General features: G+C 38.3%; 1 protein-coding gene across 2 annotated transcripts in view; it reads left to right on the plus strand.

The window, feature by feature from the left end:
* Window positions 1–16626, plus strand: part of Hapstr1 (HUWE1 associated protein modifying stress responses) — a 32703-nt gene extending 16077 nt beyond the window's left edge. Inside the window, exons 3-4 of one of the 2 annotated variants that reach the window (XM_063226503.1) lie at window positions 1209–1484; window positions 9956–10720. In XM_063226503.1, coding sequence (XP_063082573.1) covers window positions 1209–1484; window positions 9956–10080 — 401 coding nt within the window. In that variant the 3' untranslated portion in view covers window positions 10081–10720. Of the gene's footprint in view, window positions 1–1208; window positions 1485–9955; window positions 10721–14228 lie in introns of those variants that run through there. The other variant, XM_063226502.1, reaches the window with a different exon arrangement.
* Window positions 16627–20338: the final 3712 nt, after the last annotated feature.

Raw genomic sequence — 20338 nt, forward strand, 5'->3', positions numbered from 1 at the left:
GATGGGAGGGGTAATCTACCTCAGGCTTTGCTCTTTACCACAGGCCGCACGTCCGCCAAGTAAGGCGAACTATCACAGACGCGGCTCCCAACAACTGTGTAGTTCTGCCTGGTTGTGAATTTACAGCGTTCCTCCTGCCTCAGCCTTCCAAGTGCTGGAATTACAGGTGTGTGCCACCATGCCCAGCTTTCTCATTGCTTCTATATAGAAGGTCTAGGGATAAAGCAACACTGTCAAAGATGTACTAGTGATTTTTTTGCTAGCTCAGCAGCTGACTAGAAATAAATTGCAACGATTTAAATTTTCAAGTATTTTCCAACTAGATAAAACCATTAAAGGGCAGGGATTATTATATAAAACTCAGGTTCAGTATATAGGAAGAATCCAGTCTGGGGAATTTTACAGCAAGGCAATGAAACTGAGATACAAAAAATTGTTCAGAATTAGAAGCAAAATGGAAATAAATTCAAGGAAATGAATGAAGTTCCTATTTGTTTTTCATGTCGTATAGAATTAATTTCCCTTGTTATTTCTGAAATGTTTGCTGTAGCCTAGTGCATTTCTAATTCTTGGTACCGAAACTGTCAGTAGGTGTCTGAAATAAACAGGGTGAATGCTGGTGAGCGTGGCCTGAGTCATGTGCAGTATTCAGGCATCTATTGAGTGATGTGATGTGCCTGCTTTAGAATTCATGAGAATTCACTCGTGGAGGAGGGTAGTGACATGGCTTGCTAGGATGACGGGGCATGGCCACAATTCCTGCTTTTCTGTGACTTGAGTTAGCTCAATGCTTAGTAACTATTTCCTCACTTGTAAGGAGACAGTAGACAGTAGCATCACCTATGTAAAGGTAGATGGTTGCTTTTCTCTCGAATCTTAGAAAACACTAATAAACACTCAGTAGCTTTTGTTAGTACTTGTAAGTATAACACCTTATTTTAGGTAGTTTGGCTAATGAGAGGTATATGTTTTTTGCATGTTGATAGAACCCTAGCACTGTGTATGAACTATGAATTTAGACCACATAATTTTAAATGTGTAGTATTTCTAACATGACTAAAATATGTTTTAGATTACTAAATTAAAGATCTAGAGAGAGAGTTTTTGTTAATGGTTTATTTGGTAACTTATAAAATGGCCTTCTTTTAAAGGGAATAGTATGACCCTACTGATCATGTATCTTTTTTCATTTTCTTTTTTCCTAATAGAAAGCGTGGATACCCATCAGCGAAGTTTTGATATTGGAATTCAGATTGGCTATCAGCGACGCAATAAGGATGTGTTGGCTTGGGTTAAAAAACGCAGAAGAACTATTCGCAGAGAAGATTTGATCAGCTTCCTGTGTGGAAAGGTTCCTCCACCACGAAACTCTAGAGCTCCCCCAAGACTGACTGTAGTGTCCCCTAACAGAGCTACTTCAGCGGAAACTAGCTCCTCTGTAGAGACTGATTTGCAACCCTTCCGGGAAGCCATAGCTCTGCATGGTAAAGCCGTTTAAACATATTTCTTTGGAAAGATGGTTAAGAGTGTGCCTGTGGACCCATTTTCATGTTTAGGCATAGGTCCAGATATATTGTCTGCTTTTTGTCTGTTATAGTAAACACTTGGTTTAGAAATGTTTGAACTAGAATGTAAGTTAAGAATTTATGGGCAAATTTTGACTGTCAGCTAGGCCATTCTAAAAATGTTTTTAGAAAGTAGTTAGTTTACTCATATTGGTGTTATACAGTAACAACCTTTCTGCAACATTGACTAAAATTCATTGCTTTACATTATATGATGTACATATTTTCTTACTGATCTGAGTTAAGGCAGTTTTTGTGTCTTAAGAACTCTGTTACATTTTTTAATTGCTTGAAAGCCCATGGCAGACATGTAAAGCAGAATGGTTGGGTTAATTCTTGTGGGAACTAGGAATTGTGGGCACCCTTCATTGTCTTGCTGTAGAAGGACATTGATGACCCAAGGGGTAGAGGAGATAGAAGGTCCATTTTCCTCTTTGTGCTGTCCTTCAAATCCTTTTTGCTTTCATAGGATGATCAGATGTGGAGCTTGTGGGAGATCTATCACTAACTTCCCAAGTCAGATCTGTCATCAGAAGGTGTTCTTGGATGAGAGGCTTTAGGACTAAAGGAGAAGCTTGGGTAACACTGTCAGGGATAAGTCTGTTGTTGCTAGTTGCTATTTGTATGACAAAATAACAATACTACTACTAATAAAAAAAGCAACAAAATAAGTAAGACTGTTGAAACCAAGTTGAAAACATGGGTTAAAACAGATGACTAAGCAAGAAATAGCTAGGGAGTTGGTGAAGTAGGTCATAATCCTGTTAAAAGTTAACGTAGTAGTGAAAAGATGATACATAACACGTAGACACACACACGTGTCTACACACAGCCATATATGTATGTGTGTGATCTTTGATATCATGGAAACTTGAATGCCTGTAGAGATTTCTTACTCTCTTTTGGCATACTCTTAATCAGAAAATGGAGTTGGAAAAAGTATTGTTTTTAGTTTTTATGGCTTGCAAATTTATAGGAAGTTAAAATTATTCCAAGAAAACTCACATCATATGATACAGTATTTAATTAAGACTACAGGTTATAACATAGCAGAATAGTCAAGAGGTTTAGAACTTCTTGATACTCAGGCAAAATTACCTTCTTCTGTTCTGCTGAATTAGTTTGAAATTTTCCTTCTTAAGTTTGCAAATATTAGAGGTGTTTCCAGTTTTATCAGATTTAGTTCATAGTAGTGTGTGATACAGCGCTTTAAGGATTCTTCTTCAGATGGATTTATGATTCATTCCATACTTACTTTTTTTCTGTACTATACTACTATCCCGCAGAAATAGTTCTGAGCAACAAATACCAGCTAGTTATAAGATCATAATGCAGTGGTGTAAATAGTAAAAACAAGTCAGGCCACCTCTTTGGAAAACTACTCTTAACTCCCAGTATATCTTCTCAAGTTGAATATTTTCAACCTGTGATTTATTATTTTGAACTTTGGGAGTTTTAGTGATGATGCAGTTGCACAAGGGATATTTATAATTTTGATTTACATTTAAATTGTTAGTTTTAAAAAGCTTAAATATGGCTGGGCATGGTAGCACATGCCTGTAATCCTCACACACAACACTGAGGCAGGAAGATTCCTGTGACTTAGAGATGAGCCTGTCTTAACAACATGAATTGCAGGTATAACTCCAAAGTGTACTTTCTGTCCCCTGAGTTTACTGCTGTTATAAATCACTACAGGGAAAATTTATATTTCTACACAATGTATTATATTTAAGCCTTTTTTGTTGTTGAGACAGTGTCTTACTGTAAAGTAAAAGGAGTCCTTGAAAGAGGCTATAGAAAAAAGTTGCAATGAGCTTTATGCTCTAGTGGCTTTCAGGAACATCAGTGTATTGAGAAGAATGCAGGTCTAGTTTGAATATTTAAAAAACGGTTTGTATTAACTAGTATTGTAGATTAAGTGCCATATGTAAATTCAAGAAAAAACTGGTAAGATGATCTTTTCAGATGTGCTTGGAAACATCTTAAGGTAAATACTAAGCCAGAATTCAGTTCACGTACAATTTTTTTTTTTTAGTGAAATCTAGTCAGAAGTGAGGTCAAATGGGAAGGTTTTGGAGTTTTGCATTGGAAGGTGAGTCTAAATTAATGAAATTTTTGTAGAGTTAGGCAACATGGGAAGAATATATTGGCAAACTTAGGTTTATAATTAAAGTAGATATCACATTCTTTCTCATATCCTATCTTTATAAAAGGGCAGTTTTCTCCTCTATTAGGTTTTTTTTTTTTTTTTTTTTTTTTCTTTTTTGGTCTTCTTGAGACAGGTTCTCACTATGCAGTTTAGCTGGTCTTGAGCTCACTTTGTGTAGCCTAGGTTGGTCTTGAACTTGCAACAATTCTCCTGCCTTAGCGTCCTGAGTGCTGGTACTACAGATGTGTGCCACTGCACCTGGCTGTAGGTTTTTTTAAAGCAGTTCCTAGACATCGGTTTCATCAGTACCTCCATCAAACACATCCATAGACACAATAAAATGTGCTAAGTTGAAGAAAAATAACAGTCTCAGAATATTTGCAGAGCATTTCACAGTGACAACGTGTGACAGATGAGTAAGATCTGGTGATGGATAACCCTCACTAACCTTGAGCCCACTTTAGCAGGAGAGGTTTGAATGAACAGAATGTACTTCGATCTGAAGTATATCAATTAATGATTATCAAAAAGTTTTAGAACTACTTTAATGGCTTGCAAAATTTCAGACTAACCCAGTGCTTTGACGTTTGTCTGTAACATGTTACTTTCTTTGTACTGTGGGACCTAGCCATTATAGACTCACAGGCCTGAGAATTGATTTGTGTTGTTCCCTTGTCTTAACATTGAAAATTTACTGGGTGCCCAACTGTTAACTTGTTTTTATGTAAACAGTATGTCAGGTAGGCTAAATCACCTGTACTGTGTTGTTGTTCTCAGTCTGCCTTTCCAGTGACTCTGAAGTGCCACCTTCTGGAGGCCCGTTTGGGTCATCTCTTAATTTCGTGCAGCTACTACTTGTGCAGACCTTCTCTTCAGGGTATCAAACATAAGTATATTACAGATAAATGTTTGTCCCAGAATATGGTTCAAACCAGACCCCACCTTCTGACCTAACAATAGCAAATACCTGTCTTCTTTTATAGCTATTCAGTAGGCTGCATCTAGGAATAGATGAGCCAGTAAACAATATATTTTTTTTTTTTTCTGTTAAGGCAAGCATGTAGTTGGTTGATTTATTCTAATGTCATGAAAGTCACATGTGTAAGATACTTGTGTGGCAGAAAGGAACATTTTACAGCCTGGGCTGAGGAATGGCCCTCTGGAGAAACTGAGATTGTGCTTGGAATATCTTTGCTCTTACTTCTCATTTCCTTTTTTTTTTTCCTTCGTCTTTTTGAAGCAGGGTCTCACTATGTGGTTCAGGCAGGCCTTAGGCTCAATTTTTAGCCCAGGCTGGTCTCCAGCCTGCCTCAGTCTCCCAAGTGCTGGGATTATAGGAGTGCGCCACCACGCCCAGCTTACTTCTCATTTCTGAGCAGACTGGGTAACTAGTCTGTCTGCATGAGTCCCCTGGAGCTGCTGGAGCAAGTCCAGACTTGGCATGACATTGTAAGACTCCTACGATCTTGTCTTGATCTGGGGTCAAATATCCTGGCCATAATTTTTTGACCACTTCATGTTCACTATACAATCCCTTTTCCTCCACCTGTTCATCCTGGAAGACTTATTAAATGCTACTTCTTAAAAAGTGCTGGGGATTTAGCTCAGTCGCACAAGTGCCTGCCTGACAAACAGAAGGTCATTAGTTCAGTCCCCAGCACGCGTGCGGTTGACCTCCCCAGCGCCGCTACTTCTTGATACTTTTTTCCTCTGGTTTTCCTATTTGCAGATTCTTCCTTGAATGGGACTTCAGTTTATATTTCTTTTTTTTTTAATTTTTTTTTTTTTTTTTTTTGGTCTTTTTCGGTACCAGGGATCGAACTCACGACTGCCTGCTTGCAAGGCAGGCGCTTATGCCGCTGACCTAAATCCCCAGCCCCTTCAGTTTATATTTCCATGCCTATTCTTCTGGCTGACTAGGGCTATGACTTGAGCAATGGCCTTCCTTTATTTTGGCTTTAACAGAACCTAGCAAAATGTGTGACCCAGTTGTATTCAGAATTTACTATAGGGATTAACACAGAGTTCTGAAAAGTGAATATAGCACAGTGAAGATTTAAGAACCTTTGGGAAGGTTTACAGATTACAGTCCCCAGGTGACTACACAGCTGGGGAGAATGTAACCTGTGTATCTAGGGGTGCTACTGAGGAATCTTGTGTTAGAACAACTGGGAGTTTACTGGGACCTGAGGATGATACTGTTAGATTCTTTTAAGTATGTACTTTGTATGCATGGTAAGGAGAGTCTCATTTAGTCTTCACACATACCTTGGGTAATTTCCAGTTTTTACTGATGAAGGCTCATTTGGTTAAGAATAGTATAAGTTAGGAAGCAAATAGATTATCCAGCTCCATTTGGCCCCAAATGTATTCTTTTTACCACTATACTTCTTATGGTTCTAGATTTGTGGTGTCTTTCCCCTTATACCCTCCTTCTTTGTCTAACTTTGGGGTGGATAGGAAGAGCATTTTCCTCAAAGACATTAAGAGCCTGACAAGGTGGTGCATGCTTGTAATCCCAGCACTCAGGATGCTGAGGCAGAAGCATTTTCATGCATTCTAAACCAGCCTGGGGTTACATAGCAAGACCTTGTCTCAAAAAAAGCCAAAACATGATGAATAAGCACCCCCCCCCCAAATCTGGATAAGCAAGCTCAAAGATGTATGGTTTGGGACTTGGTATATCCTTGGCCCCCATTGGTGGAAAGGGTGTCCAGGCTTTGCCTTAGGCTGAATTTCCTGTATAGCCTTGGGCAGTGTGCTTTAACCTTTTCAAACCATGTGGCAAAAATGCATTTTGTTTATCAGGTGGTATGTGAGAACTCCAAAGAAATCATGTTGTAACACACAAAGCAGTAAATGTTTTTTCCTTAAGGAAAGGAGAGTTGTTGGTTAGAGGTTCTGGCTGTGAGTGCCTTGCCCTCTGACCAGAGGCAGCCCAAGGGCACAAATAGACCTGTAGCCTTGATTTCATGCTCCAATAGCTTTTGAGCAGTCTTCTCACCTCCCTTTTTAATTGGCAGGTGTTTACTTCAGAGAGTAAGTTAATTTTGAACTTGTTAAAATTGTAAACATATATATTACTTGTCAAGATTTTGAGCTTGTTTAATGTTGATGAACTGGTGAGATTAGTTACGATCTCTGCTGCCTGGAGAGGCCGTGACTTGGCTTCCCCAAGCTAGTGCTGTCTGGAAAGCCTTACATTGAGTTCTTTTGTTATTGTGAACATTGATTGGTGCAAGGTTTAGGAAGGGTGAGTCCTCTGGCAAAGCCAGATGCCAGGTCATATATCACTCATTTGATAACTATTCAGAACTTCACTTGTTGTCATCTCATGCATGGTCTTTGTAGCTTGCTCACTTTGCCACACTGTCAGTAAAAATTAAAGATACTTGGTTTCAGTTGGAACCAGTGACGCTGACATTCTTTACTGCAGATCTTGGAATTAACTGCATTGGGCCTGAACTGTCACTGTGTAAAAAAGTTGCACATCATTTCAGACTGAAAGGCCTCTAGCACGCAGGTCTGGTGATACCATAGGCACTTGTTTGTGGAACCATTACTGTCATTGGCAGTTGACTTTAAGATACTACCTTCTCAATTTAAAGTTCCTCTTATGTTGAAAGTAGATTTATGGGAATCACATTTGCAACTGTTAATTATTGAGAAGGACCTGCATTGCAGGCAGACTAGCCTTTAATATGAAACTGGAGAATTTTAAACTCAAAGAAAAGAATAAAGTATCTTTTTTAAATTTTACTTTATTTTTTGGTATTGGGGATTGATCTTGCCCTTGCCAGGCGTATTTGTTTTTTTGAAATAAGATCTCACTGCCTGGTTTTAAGCCATCTTCCTGCCTCAGCTCTCCCACTGAATGTTGGGACTATAGGGACAAGTTTGTGTTTGTTGGTGCAGAGATTCCAATCCCACTCCTTTACCACTGAGCCGTAAAGCCATTGCTTTGTAGCTGGTATGGTGGAGAACTTCTTGTAATGTTAGTATTCAGGAAGTTGCAAGTTCATGGCCTGGCTGGGCTACCATAGTAAGACTTTGTCTGTTCCATCCCCCACCAAGAATGAGAAAAAAGTGCTTCATGATTAAAAGAAGACAGCAGCTCCTTAGTAGAGGCTGAGTTCACTTTGGTTTGAAAGTCCTTTGTTTTCTGGGATTTGGTGTTAAGGATTCCGATTTCTGCAGTTAAATCCTGCAGAAGGTGTTGTTGGTATTAAAACAGGTGTGTACTGTTGTTCTATATTCCTTCTTAGAGCCCATCATTTACTGAACACACTGTTTACTGAAAGTAGAGGTAGGTGACTAAAAGATGAATAAAGTAGTCTCAAGGCCTAATAAGAATTTATTATATAGCTAAAATAAGTATGTACTTTCAGGTAATTGTGTTGGGGTGCAGTGTTAACCAACTTGGCAACTCATAAACTTCATTTCTGGCATGTTTTCCCCTTGTACCTAATAATGTCTGCCCTACAGGGGAATCCTTATTCTATTAAATCATAAAGTTCCTTGACAGATTCTTAGATTTGAGGAAGCTGGATATAGGACCCTGTAAGAAAAATGTAATCATTTGAAAGTCAGGTAGAGGAGAGGTATAAGGTCAGATAGTAATTTTTACCTAGAAAAATAAGACAGATTTCTAGTTTGTCAAGCTCAAAATACAAATGGCTACCTTCTTCAAGTGTAGCCTTTTTTTTTTTTTGCGGGGGTGGTGGGGTGGTGGGCAAAGCCCCACATTCTTTGCTGTGTGCCAGAGTGATACTGAAGGGCAAAGTTACCAAATTTGTAAGAAGTCTTCCTTGATAAAATCCCCAGGACAGTTGATACTTAGTGTATGTAAGAACAAATTTTAGTTACTTGTGTTTTGTTGTTCTTCCTCCTATCATTCCTCTGTCCCATGTATTACTGAAGCTTTATGTTAGAAATTTATCTTGATAGCTAATACTGTTACTAGGTTAAGGATTCTGAAACTGGGATAGTATAGAAGAAGGTCCTTGCAATTTTCTATGGCTGATTGGAATCAACCTGTGAGGGTTTAGTTATCCATCTTTTAGAATTAGGAAATCTTGCTGAAAGTTGTAGTCTGCATCTTGAAATAATTGTTGATGGCTTTTTAGTGGTAAAATGTATCTAAAAAGCGTATTTGGAAAGTAAAATGTAAGAGATTAATGCACCAAAGCAGTCTCTTTAATCCCTTAAAATTCATTGTAGTATCTCAGAGTCTAATTAAATTTCTTCCAAGGCTGGAATATTTAAATTGTGCCTTTTCTTCAAACTAACCTGAGAACTATTAAAGCAATTAAAATTCTGATAAAAAGGTGGTGTTTTGTGCATATGTGAAGGTTAGATATTAAATACTGAAAATAACTAGAGGTAGGCCTTTAAGCATCAGTGCTGTCTTGAGTCTGCAACAAAATTTTGTTGGCGCTTATTTGTCATTGGAGAGAAAAATGAGGCCATGTACCACACCTCAAAGCCAGTTTACTTAGTTAGGACTTAATTAATAATCTATTAGTAGCTATGATGCAGTTTTATATCTTGAGTTTAATTTTCTCACTAATTTCTGACTTGGGAATATTACTTCTTGAAAAATTTCCAAAAAAAAAAAAAAAAATTCAGTATCTTGAATTTCTTCCAGTATCTTGTGATTCCATTACATAGAGATAAATGCAGTTAAATGTTTGATGCATTTTCTTTTAGTCTTTTTCAATGTATAAATATTAAAGTTATTTCATAGTTGAGACCATTCTACATATATGGTAACTGTATCTTGCACTTTTTCACTTTTAGCGTCGTGAGCATTTTTTCCCACATGGCATTAAAAACTGTCTTTGAAAATGGAAAGCATTTTGGGCTGTTGGCATAACTGAAAATGTTTTCTTGGTTTGACACATGTATCTTTGTAATTGGTTTGATTTAGTGTGCTTTATTTCAATAAAAATTCAGTATTACATTTTACAGATCGGGGTGGGGAGTGATATGTACTTTATATTACCAAAATCTTTTAGTAGAATTCTGCTTAATTGATTAAACTCCCCTGGTACATCTGAAACACTACATTGACACTGCAAGTGCTTACTGGGCACCTCAGCACATGCCTTTGGGAGTGCTGTACATCTGAGTAGTATAATTCATTTCCAAGGCAAGAATGCCAGTTCTTAGGACTTACAGGCAGGAAGTTACCCATTTTGTTCCAGTTTTGGGATTTCAGATTTCCTCCTTTCTTCAGGAGACGATAACACTGGTGGAGCAGATCTACAGAGGGCCCTGAACTGTGCTGGTGGATCAACAGTGTGCCTTCTCACCTCAGGGCTAACCTCTTCACAGGGGCACAAGGAGCTGGGAAGCCAGTAGGGAGAATGTAGATGAAGCTTCAGGCCAGTCACTGGCTGCTGGACGAGGCAGTGAGATTGACTGGGTTGACATTTTCTCTTTTTCTGCCTGTGTGTGACTTAACTGTGTGGGGAAACTGGAATTACATGTAATAAATTCTGCAAACAGCATTTTCTTATAACTCTAAGCATGGACTTGGAATGCCAATAATAGCCATGTGCCACTTTTAATAATTGCCATGTAACTTGGATTTGTATAACCTGGACTGTAAATTTGTTTTAGCTCCAGTGGAAGTTTTCAAAGTATGATTAAATCATTCTAAACCACTCCTGCACTAATTTTAGATGAATGCAGAAACTTTAAAGTTGATGAGTTTATTTATCTTGTGTTAAGCATTTGAGACTTCTGTCTAATCATGTAGTTATTGTTCTGCTTTTTGTCAATCGATATTTCCATAGCCCTTTTGAAAGGGTTTTTGATAGAAATTAAGTTGTATGCCCTCTTGACATACAACTTTGTTTTTTTTTAAATTCTAAAGCATGTTTAGATATTTTGTACTTGTATAGTCCTGATTGTTCATGTGGCTTAGCTAAGATTTTCCAAAACATCTTTAGTAGCTGTCATTGATTTATAAAATAAAATTTGGGCTGTTTAAAATGCACATATTTTTTGTTTGTTAATATTTTTTGACACTTATAAAAAGTTTTAGGGCAAGCTGAGTGAATCAAACTTTGGAAAGATTCTCTTAGCTTAGAGTAGATAATAGGTAATACTGCACAATCTTAAATCCTGCACCCAGTGGTTTTCTAGAAATTACTGGGGAATTTTCAAATTTGCCAAATCAATGCTTAATGTATTTTTTAATGGAGAAATTGAAACAAAAACATTTGCTTCACGTCCAGTTGTGATAAATGTGGAATGCTTTATGAGCCCTTTGCATTGGTCATTACTGCCACAGGGCCTACAGTTAATCAGAAGGGCCTAAGGGATGGGGTTTGTTGAATCTTTTCTGTGATTGTAAATGAGAAAGGGGATCCTGAATCTAATGAAGTAGCCCAGTTAATTCCCTGTTTTTGTAATACTACAAAACGAGATGATCTTGTATGTTAAGGGCTGTGGAATTAGGAAAAAGGAAGGTACAGCTCTCCTTGAAAGTTCAGTCTTATGTGTAGTGCTTAAAACAACAACAACAACAAAAACCACCAGCAATTGTGGGGGTCATGGAGTTTTAAACATGGTGTTGATTTTAAGTGAAGTGAGCTGCCAGGAGCCTGAATTTCATTTTTTTTTTCTTTTCTTTCCTGAGTTTATTTCTTGAAATCAGTAGCTGAGCTCTGATTTTGAAATGTAGGGATAGGATTTTTGAGGGATTATTCTTTTTCAACTTGGAGTTAGTATTATGTGCCAGGCACTGGGTTCAGCCCACTGGAGATTAAAAACAAAAAGGATTGTATAGGAAGAGGTGGTTGATTGTGTTGTGTAAGAATAACCCAGGGTTGGTTTGTCTGTGTGTCTTTCTAAAGAAGTCAGTGTGTAATTTTGAAATGTCCATTAGGCAGCTAGAAATACAGGTGGGCCTTTGAGTGCAGGGGTCAGGTTCGTTCCTAAGGTCCACCTTTGGAAAACTGCCTGTGGATAAACTAAGGGCTGGAGAAAACTGCTTGGCGGGCAGAAGAGATGCCTGCAGAGGCCACTGAGGTGGCAGGCTGGAGAACAGGAAGGAGCAGAGGGAAAAGGAGCCAATAGGACACTTGACAGAGGAGAAGAGAACTAGGCAGTATCCTCAGTGGAGGTGCCAGAGGAACTTGTGGGTCTTACACAGCTGGAGTGACATTTGGAAGAGAAGCATAGACCTGATTTTGGAAGGAACTGCAGATCTTTGGTATTGGAAGTACATGATTCAATCTTAGGGGAGAGCAGCTAACTTAGACTAGGCCTAAAAAACAGAATGGGCCTTGATGACCAGTGGTAAACCTATGGTACATGTGCCACAGCGGGGTGTTTTTGTCATTGAAAGCTCCAAAAGATTCACCATCACTACACTATACCCTCAGTCTACTTCCTCGCTAAACCTGTTCAGGCCTTAAGAGGAGGCAGCTTCACAGTGAATAGGAGTGTAGATTATACCTGAGTGCTTTCTAGGCTCTTACTACTTGTTGAGCTTGGGTGGGTTAGTTACTTTTACAAAAACAGCTTTTCATATGCAGAATGGAGTAATACAATGTCATAGTTAAAAAGATTAAATTTAGAAGTACTTAGTATAGAGGTTGATGTAGGAAATATTCCAGCATTTGTATTTGTTTTTTTAAACAGGTGCTGACCTTTGAAAGGTTAAGAGGTACAGAAAGACACTTGAGATTTTCTCAGGCCACCAGTGGGAATGAGGTGCTTCTTCAGGGAGAGTTGTGAGGGAGCTGTTGGGTTAGTGCAGATAGGGGAGTGGGAGATACTTGCAGGAGAGAGTTCTGAGCAGTTCAGCAGGGAGATGTGGGCATGGAATGATGTTGTCAGTATTGGAAGGTGGTTGGAGCCTGGATTGAGAACATTGCCCACAGGATGTTGATAAAATAACTGTCAAGATTTAGTAAATTTGATGTGGTATGAGTTAGCATCTTTTACTAACTTAATGTCCTCATTTATATTACGTATTTATAGAACTCAGAATGGCCCCCCACCAAATCAAACCTCTTAAGCTTATTCCAAAACCTAAGACTTAAACCTAAGTCTTATTCTTTTTTTTTTTTTTTTCTTTTTCCTTTTTATCGGTACTGGGGATCGAACTCACGACTGCCTGCTTGCAAGGCAGGCGCTTATGCTGCTGAGCTAAACCTCCAGCCCCCTAAGTCTTATTCTTTGGAAACTTACTTTTTTTTTTTTTTTTTTTGAGACAGGCTCCTGCTATGTTGTTCATGCTGGCCTTGAACGTGTTTATGTAGTCTAGGCTGGCCTCAAATTCACAGTGATCCTTCTGCTTCAGCCTCCTGAGTGTTGGGATTATAAGCACGTACCACTATGGCAGGCTGAAAACGTTGACTATGCTGGATCATGTTACAAATTTAATTTAATGGGGGAAGAAGGTGTAAGGGATGGGAGTAAATGGGCAGTGAATGTGATCATAATATATACATTGAAACTCAATATTCTGTAAAATTAATAGGCACTGATAATACAAACAAACGAAGAAAAACAATAGTTTGGCATTAGGAAGATCCCTAGGTGAGGCTAAAACAATGTAAGGCCAAATTGGTAAATCAGAAAGTCACTGTCAATGTCATTAAGTTTTTAAAATTTAATACTGCTTTATGTGTGCTGCCCTAATGTGCATCTTTCTCAGGTTTGTTCAGAACATGAGGAAGTAAAATACAAATCGGTTCCTTAACTATTGAAGATTTAAGTAATGAATATTCAACCATAAATGCTGGAGTATATTCTAAATTAAAAACAAAGCTTGAAAGCAAAGCAGTAAGATTCTTTACCCCACTCCTCCATTTTTCTTCTCTAGGGATTAGAGAATATGATGCTCCAGGCTGTCCTTGGGAATCTACCAAATACAGTCCAGATCCTGGGTGATCATAACCCATGTGTCCAGGATACATCCACTTTGTACCCATTGCCTTGGGGTAGTTTTTAAAAGTGATCCCTTTTCAGGCCTTACGATTTACTTTTTGGGGAGGACATGTCATTCAGTCACCTTACCTAGAGGGGATGTTGGACTACTAAGTCTACTTGGGTCTAATAAGTGATTCTCTGCTATGTACACCACATGCAGACATGCATCAGCTCTGTTGAAATGGTGATTTGGATAAAATACCCTGTTTAGAGCAAGCACTTTCTGTCTTAATTTGCAAATTATGTATGGTGCCTGGGTAATGGAGTGGTAGACAGGAGAATCCCTTGAGGTGTTTGTACACTTGGCCCAGTGCTCAATACATAGTAAGCATTTTGTAACGACTAGTGACCAATATTGTAAGTATTGGTAGTTCTCCCTATAAAATGTCAAAGCCAGGTGGTTCGTTTTTCAGAGTAAAACTTAACTACACTCTGGTGACCTCTTGGAAAAAAGATTGGCAGATATCCTTTTACACTATGACAGCATGGAAAGTAAAGTGGGTTGCTTTCAAAAGGGCTGAATGATCGAGCAACTCTAAAACCTCTTTTCTTCTTCCTAGGTCTTAGTGGTGCAATGGCTAGTATAAGCGTGCGTTCGAGTACCCCAGGCTCTCCTACACATGTAAGCAGTGGATCGAATGCTAGTCGAAGGAGAAATGGACTCCATGATGTCGATTTGAACACTTTCATATCAGAAGAAATGGCACTCCACTTGGACAATGGTGGAACTAGAAAGCGTACCTCAGCCCAGTGTGGCGATGTCATTACAGACTCACCAACCCATAAACGCAACAGAATGATCTAAACTGCAAACATTTTCACACCCACCATGCTGCTTGAAAGCCACTTGACCCTCAACATATATTATTATTGCAAAGGAAACATGAGGCCATCTTCCCTTGTTCACTGTTTAAGACAAGTGAATTCTATAGTGGTTGCCATAAAAGGAAATTGTAGGAATTTACAGTAGATGCCTCTTGTAACTATGGCTTTCTCAAAACTATAATCCTAGCAGAGGACATCAGATATCGTGTAGTCATTAGTGAGATCATCATAGGCAAACATATATCCGTTCCAAGGCTAAAAGTGACCTTAACTGTATTTATTCTCAAAGGGAAAGGAAATAATCAGATGTTTATTTGGTTATACAGTGCTTCCCCCCCCCCCCCCCCCCCGGTCCATTTCCTGCTGTGTTGAGTATTCTGCATCAACAGTATTGCCAGGTTCCTAAAATTGTCTAAAAACATGATTTGGCTCTCTTGTCAAATCAGCAGGCTTCCATTTTTGCAGCTGCAATGTACCATGCACCTGGTTTTCTATTTAGTAACAGTGTGCAACTTCTAATTATCAGACTGTGCCCTGTTTTTAGTTTTAAAAGCAGTTTCTAATTCTGGTGATTGTGTGATGTAAAGAGGTGCTATGATGGTCATGCAATTAATAATATTGAAACAATACAAAGAACTTTATTGGATTCAGTTTGTGTGTGTTAGTGCTCTAAAAATAGCAATATTATTAAACTGCCCAATTAATCCTGTAGGCTTCAAATACTCAATTTTAAGACAAGTACTATTTTCTAAGGTACTTTGCATATGGTAAATATAAACAGAGACTGCATTCAAGGTGACCGGAATGACCTTTGAGAATGGGCTTCCTGAATTTTGGTTCAGTATTAAGGAGATGGATGGTGGGGATAGATATTCTAGTCTGTAATATCCTGTGTTACATTTTTCATGGTTGCCCTACTTTGTGCAGTTTTACTTGTAGTTGGTGGAAGATGATAAAGCTCTGTTTTACCTACTAATAATGTGATCACAAGTAGCAAAAGCTAATTATTGCTGTCCCTCTCCACCATTCCCTCTCCCAAGAAATGGTTTGGAATCTCATTCTAAAAAGGGTGAAATCGCATGGAGATTCTCTAGGTGTTAGGTAGACCTAAATAAAAGTTCTCAATAGAGTCCTCTTTGAGTAAAATATAAGACCTCTGTAGCTACAACTTTTTAGAGCATGTTTCATCTTCATTTTTAATATCTCAAAATGAATGATAGTCTTTTTTTAGATGAAGAACTGATGTCAGCCTGCCAGGTACTGTAATTTATTCTATCCTATTATATTATATATCAAGTAGGACAGTGAAAAATGTTTCCTTGCAAACTTGTAGTCCAGTATCAGTTACTTCCTATTTTTATCCTTAAATGACCATTGCAAATCAGTGTAAGGGTTTTTTCCAGTAATTACAGCACTTTGTTAAAGTTTGCAATTTCTTCAGCTATTTAATAATATCTTTCTGTGAAGAAACTTTGCTAAGTTAACCATTATTAACTGGGTGGGTTGTGAATGGAATGTTAGAAATGTGTGAATTGAAGTTCTGTATTCTTTATAGATATAGCCCTTATTTAAAACAGTGAAATCCATATTCAAACTAGGAATGAAAGTGAGGTATTTCTAAATTTTTGCAAAAGTGTATTTTTTTTGTTTGTTTGTTTGAATATAGTAGCAGGAAGAATTATAGAAATCTGTCATTTTACCTGAAATGGGCAAGCCTATGTATTATGAATATTTTCAAGCTTCTCTTTGGAATATACCAAGAAATGCATTTGGAGTTAATCTTTGCTTTTTTGTCATTGTAAATTTAGATTCTGGAGTTGGGTTTGGCGATGTGATGCATAGCTCACAAGAGGCCAGAACTCTTCTTCCTACAGGATTTTGAGATGGAGGAACACATTTAATCTCCCCTTTATGCCTTGGTTCTAGCTCCTCTTTCCAAGTCGAATAACAATATTTTTGGTTGTTTTGTTTAAGTTGGTGCTCTGAAGCTTAATCTTAATACCCTTTAATCTCAATTGTCAAATTTTGATAAAAAATGTGCCATTTTCTTTGGTAAGAGAAAGCAGGTCTTAATGTCTGCCAGAATACAATTTATATGCCTTATTGGCTCCATTAAACTTTTTAAAAACTTTAGCATTTGTTACTTTTTTCCATTGCATTGAATTTCAAGTACTACTTGTCACCTAATCCTAACCCCCTCTCCTGACCCATTGTTCTCTCATGGGCCCCCAGAGACTAAAGTGATTTCTAGTGTTAGGAAAATGGAATTTTTAACTTAGTTCAGAATCTTTTGGGAACTTCTTTATGCCAGTTTAGAGGTGAAACAAATCATAGAAGATTGAATACCTGCATGGTACTTGAAAATTACATTGACTTTGTCAGTCTCTTGAGAACATTGTAGGCTGAACTTAAAAAGCTAACCATTTAGTCCAGGAGTAGGGACAGAACCTTATTCTTCATCTTAAGATTGGGTCTGATTTGTTCAGACTGCTCGTATTGTCCCAGCATTGGCCCAAGCAGATTGATATCATCCTTACATTGTGTTCTGAGTATGGCTGAAATATTAAAAACTTTACTATAATGTTTAGTATCTTATAGAGCAAAATTAATGGGGACAGCATCTGGCTAAATCTAAAGGTAGGAAGTCAAGTTCTTGAATGTGGCTTACCAAACTGACGTAGTGATACACACCTTAAATCATAGAATGAATAAATCGTTTTTAAAAAACCAAAAAATTATGGGGCTTGTCTGCACTTTTGTTTTGGTCATCACATCTGAATAATTTTGTTTTGCTTTTTGGGGGCACTGGGGATTGAATCCAGGTCCTCAGGTGAGCTAGGCAAGTACTTTACCAATGAGCAACTTTGTGTAGCTTCAGGCAGCTTTTTAATAGAGTCAAATGAAGTTTAGATTTTTGAGAAACAGCCTTGTAATTTTTTTCCCCAAAGCCTATTGGGTTTGAGTAATTGTGACTGTGCCCTAAACGTTTCCATTCAGCAATATTTATAGTAAAGGGGCTACCAGCTGACAAAGGTGCAGGATACCAAGCGATGATTTTGAATTATGACCTTTAGTTGGGGACATGTGCAACACAATTAATTTTAGGAAATTATTATTATTTTTAAAGAGAAAAAACCTCCCAAATCAAGAAGCAAACCAAACCAAAACAACAACAAAAGCAAAGCAACAACAAAAAAACAACAGCAGCTATATGTTTTCAAAACAAGATGATAGGGATTTAACAATGATTGTTATATTGTATATTGCTATCTTCAGAATAGTTGCTCAGGTTAATTTTAGGAAATGGTTGATGTGAATCATTGTGTTTTGTGACTGTACAGTGGCAATTTTTGAGTTACATTGTAGTGACTGAGCAGATTAATCTCATTGGATTTTATTTCATAGAGTGATTGACTACTTCTTCATCCACTAGATTTATTACTGAGGTATGAGGTTGGAAATCTGCAGGGATGTATTTTGCTTGGAATGAAGTGGCTTGCAGCAGTCTGCCACAGAAGTCCATGTTTAAAGTTAAACAAGATTCATTATTAAAGAGGGTTCTAGTCAGGTATGTGTAGCACCTCTTCTGTCTCCTCTTCCTTGAAAGCTGTCCCAACATTGATAGTTGAGGTGGACCTTTCTCATAAAGCTAGCTTCCAGACTCCAGTCTGCAACATTTGAAGTGTATAATGTTTTTGTGGGACATTAGAGGAACAGGATTAGACTCTCAGGCCAGTGTCACACATGTTATATTGGAACAGTAGATAAGGTAAGATTCTGGGTTTGATCTATGAGGAACCTGTTCATTCTTTGGAAAGTTAAATATAGATAGCTTGTGGCATGAGTGAGTTTTCAGGTTCTGTAGTTCTGAGGCTTTTAGCAAAGCTGGGAAGTTTTTTCTATACTTTTCCAAGTTTCTTTTGGTCTTTATTATTTGCACTGATTTAGCATCTCCAAGGTTTAAAACTTAAAATTTCCAACCACAAAACATCTTATGCTCTGTGAAGTTCTATCTGCACCAGAGTATGGTGAATTTGACTGAATAGGATTCATTTGAATAGGTGGCCTCTAAGCCCTTGTTTTTATAATTACTAGTAGTGCTGACTCTTCTGCATTGTTTTGTTTTGTTTTTGGTGGTACCACTGGTGATTGAAGCCAGTGCCTTGTGCTTGGAAGTCACATCTCTAACCCCTAGGATCACTTTAGAGAAAGTTGCTGGTGCAAAGGAATTCATATTTAAAATGCTGATAAGTCTTAACAAGTCTTAATACCTTGTACAAGGCACCGGTTAATACTTCCATGAGTGTAAGCACCTGTCAGCTTACAGTGTAACTAGTATGGGTGTCACCCTCAGGCAGAAGCTGATTTTTGTGACTTTAATTTGCTTTTTGTTATAGAAAGAAAGCTCTTTTTCTTTTGGGGGAGGTCTATGCTAGCTGCATTACTGGGTATGAGGATCTAGGTAAGTTTGCCTCCCTGGGCTCGCGTCCATCATCTAAAAAACAAGTATAGAAAAAAAGATGCTAAACTTAGTAGCAAGAATTAGTTTAAAGTTGGATATGCCTTCCTATGAGTGGAGCAAGCCTGTGAGAATTCTGGAATGTAGCTGAGAGTTATTAGAGATTTTTATGAAAAAAATGAAAATGTCAGACATTAGTATAAAGAAAGACCCTTTTAACTCCCTCCCCCTTTTTCTTGCACAAGGGCAGAAACTGAATAGTTTTGGAAAATAACCTCACAAAATTTTTTACACATTTATAAAATAGTCTTTCATGTATGTAGCTATTGAAATAGGCTACTTGCTTGGTGATTACGTAGGCGTTAATGTTGAAAAAAGCACTTTAGTACCATAAGTCATTGTGGGAGAATAGAACTTGGAAACTCTAGCCTTGAATGCTGCCTTCACCATATCCTGGGGGCAGTTTGAAAGTGGTGGTGGGTGGACCACAAATGAGGAGATGCTTATATGTGCTGCAGAGAGATTAGATTTCAGAGCAAGGGCTTGTCTACATGTGAGTAAGATTTTATTTTCAAATTGGGCTCAAGGCACATGGGAGATATCACAGGTGCACAAGTCCAGGTTGTTCCACTTCCTTTTTGTGCTTGCTTTAGGAGGGAAGCCATCTTTCTCTGACCTAGGTCAGAGAAACGTGTTGCTGGGTTGGCTGTGCTGTTGCCCCAGCAGCACACAGTACTTGTTTATGAGGGCTGAGGCATTCATTCCTTTGCATCTGGCAGGCACCAGAGTGTAGAGAACTCTGATCATTTATGGAACTGCCTTGGGCATTTTCAGGAGGCCTGGAGTTCATCCAGCTTCTGCTACCAGAGGATCTTTGTGCTCTGAGAATAGTTTTGCAGCCTGACCTGGAAAGAAGACTTTGTGGGGGTATTTGGGTACTTTAAGCACCTTGGGAGTCCAGCAGAATCATAACCTAGAAGTGTTCCACAAGTATACCAAGGTATGTGCTGTTTGTAACTTGGAGCTTTGAGGACAGATTCTCAGTGTTTCTGTGTATTTCTTAGGGATAGAATTCAGGTAGCCATCTGGAGGAGACCATTCCCTGTCAAACTGTCTCGGAGTGTGGGGGAAAGAGGGTGATCAAGCTTTCCCAGCCTCTCCTTGCCAAGGTGAATGTCAAGATCACAGTGGTTGTGTCAGTCTCAGGGTGTACTTAACACTTGGAACTACTAAGAGGTTTTGATTTTTCCTTTAGGATCACTTTAGGTTAGCATAAATGTGTAGATCTGAATACATGTGGTTTATGAAGGCTTGTCTTTTGCCCATTTGTGGGTTTCTCAGACATTTTGGAGAAATACACATCAAGACCTGTTGTAAAGAACCAAG

The sequence above is a fragment of the Cavia porcellus genome, unplaced genomic scaffold (assembly GCF_034190915.1).
Source record: "Cavia porcellus strain 051 isolate PalLab524CR breed Dunkin Hartley unplaced genomic scaffold, mCavPor4.1 scaffold_16, whole genome shotgun sequence".
In the NCBI taxonomy this organism is placed as follows: Eukaryota; Metazoa; Chordata; class Mammalia; order Rodentia; family Caviidae; genus Cavia; species Cavia porcellus.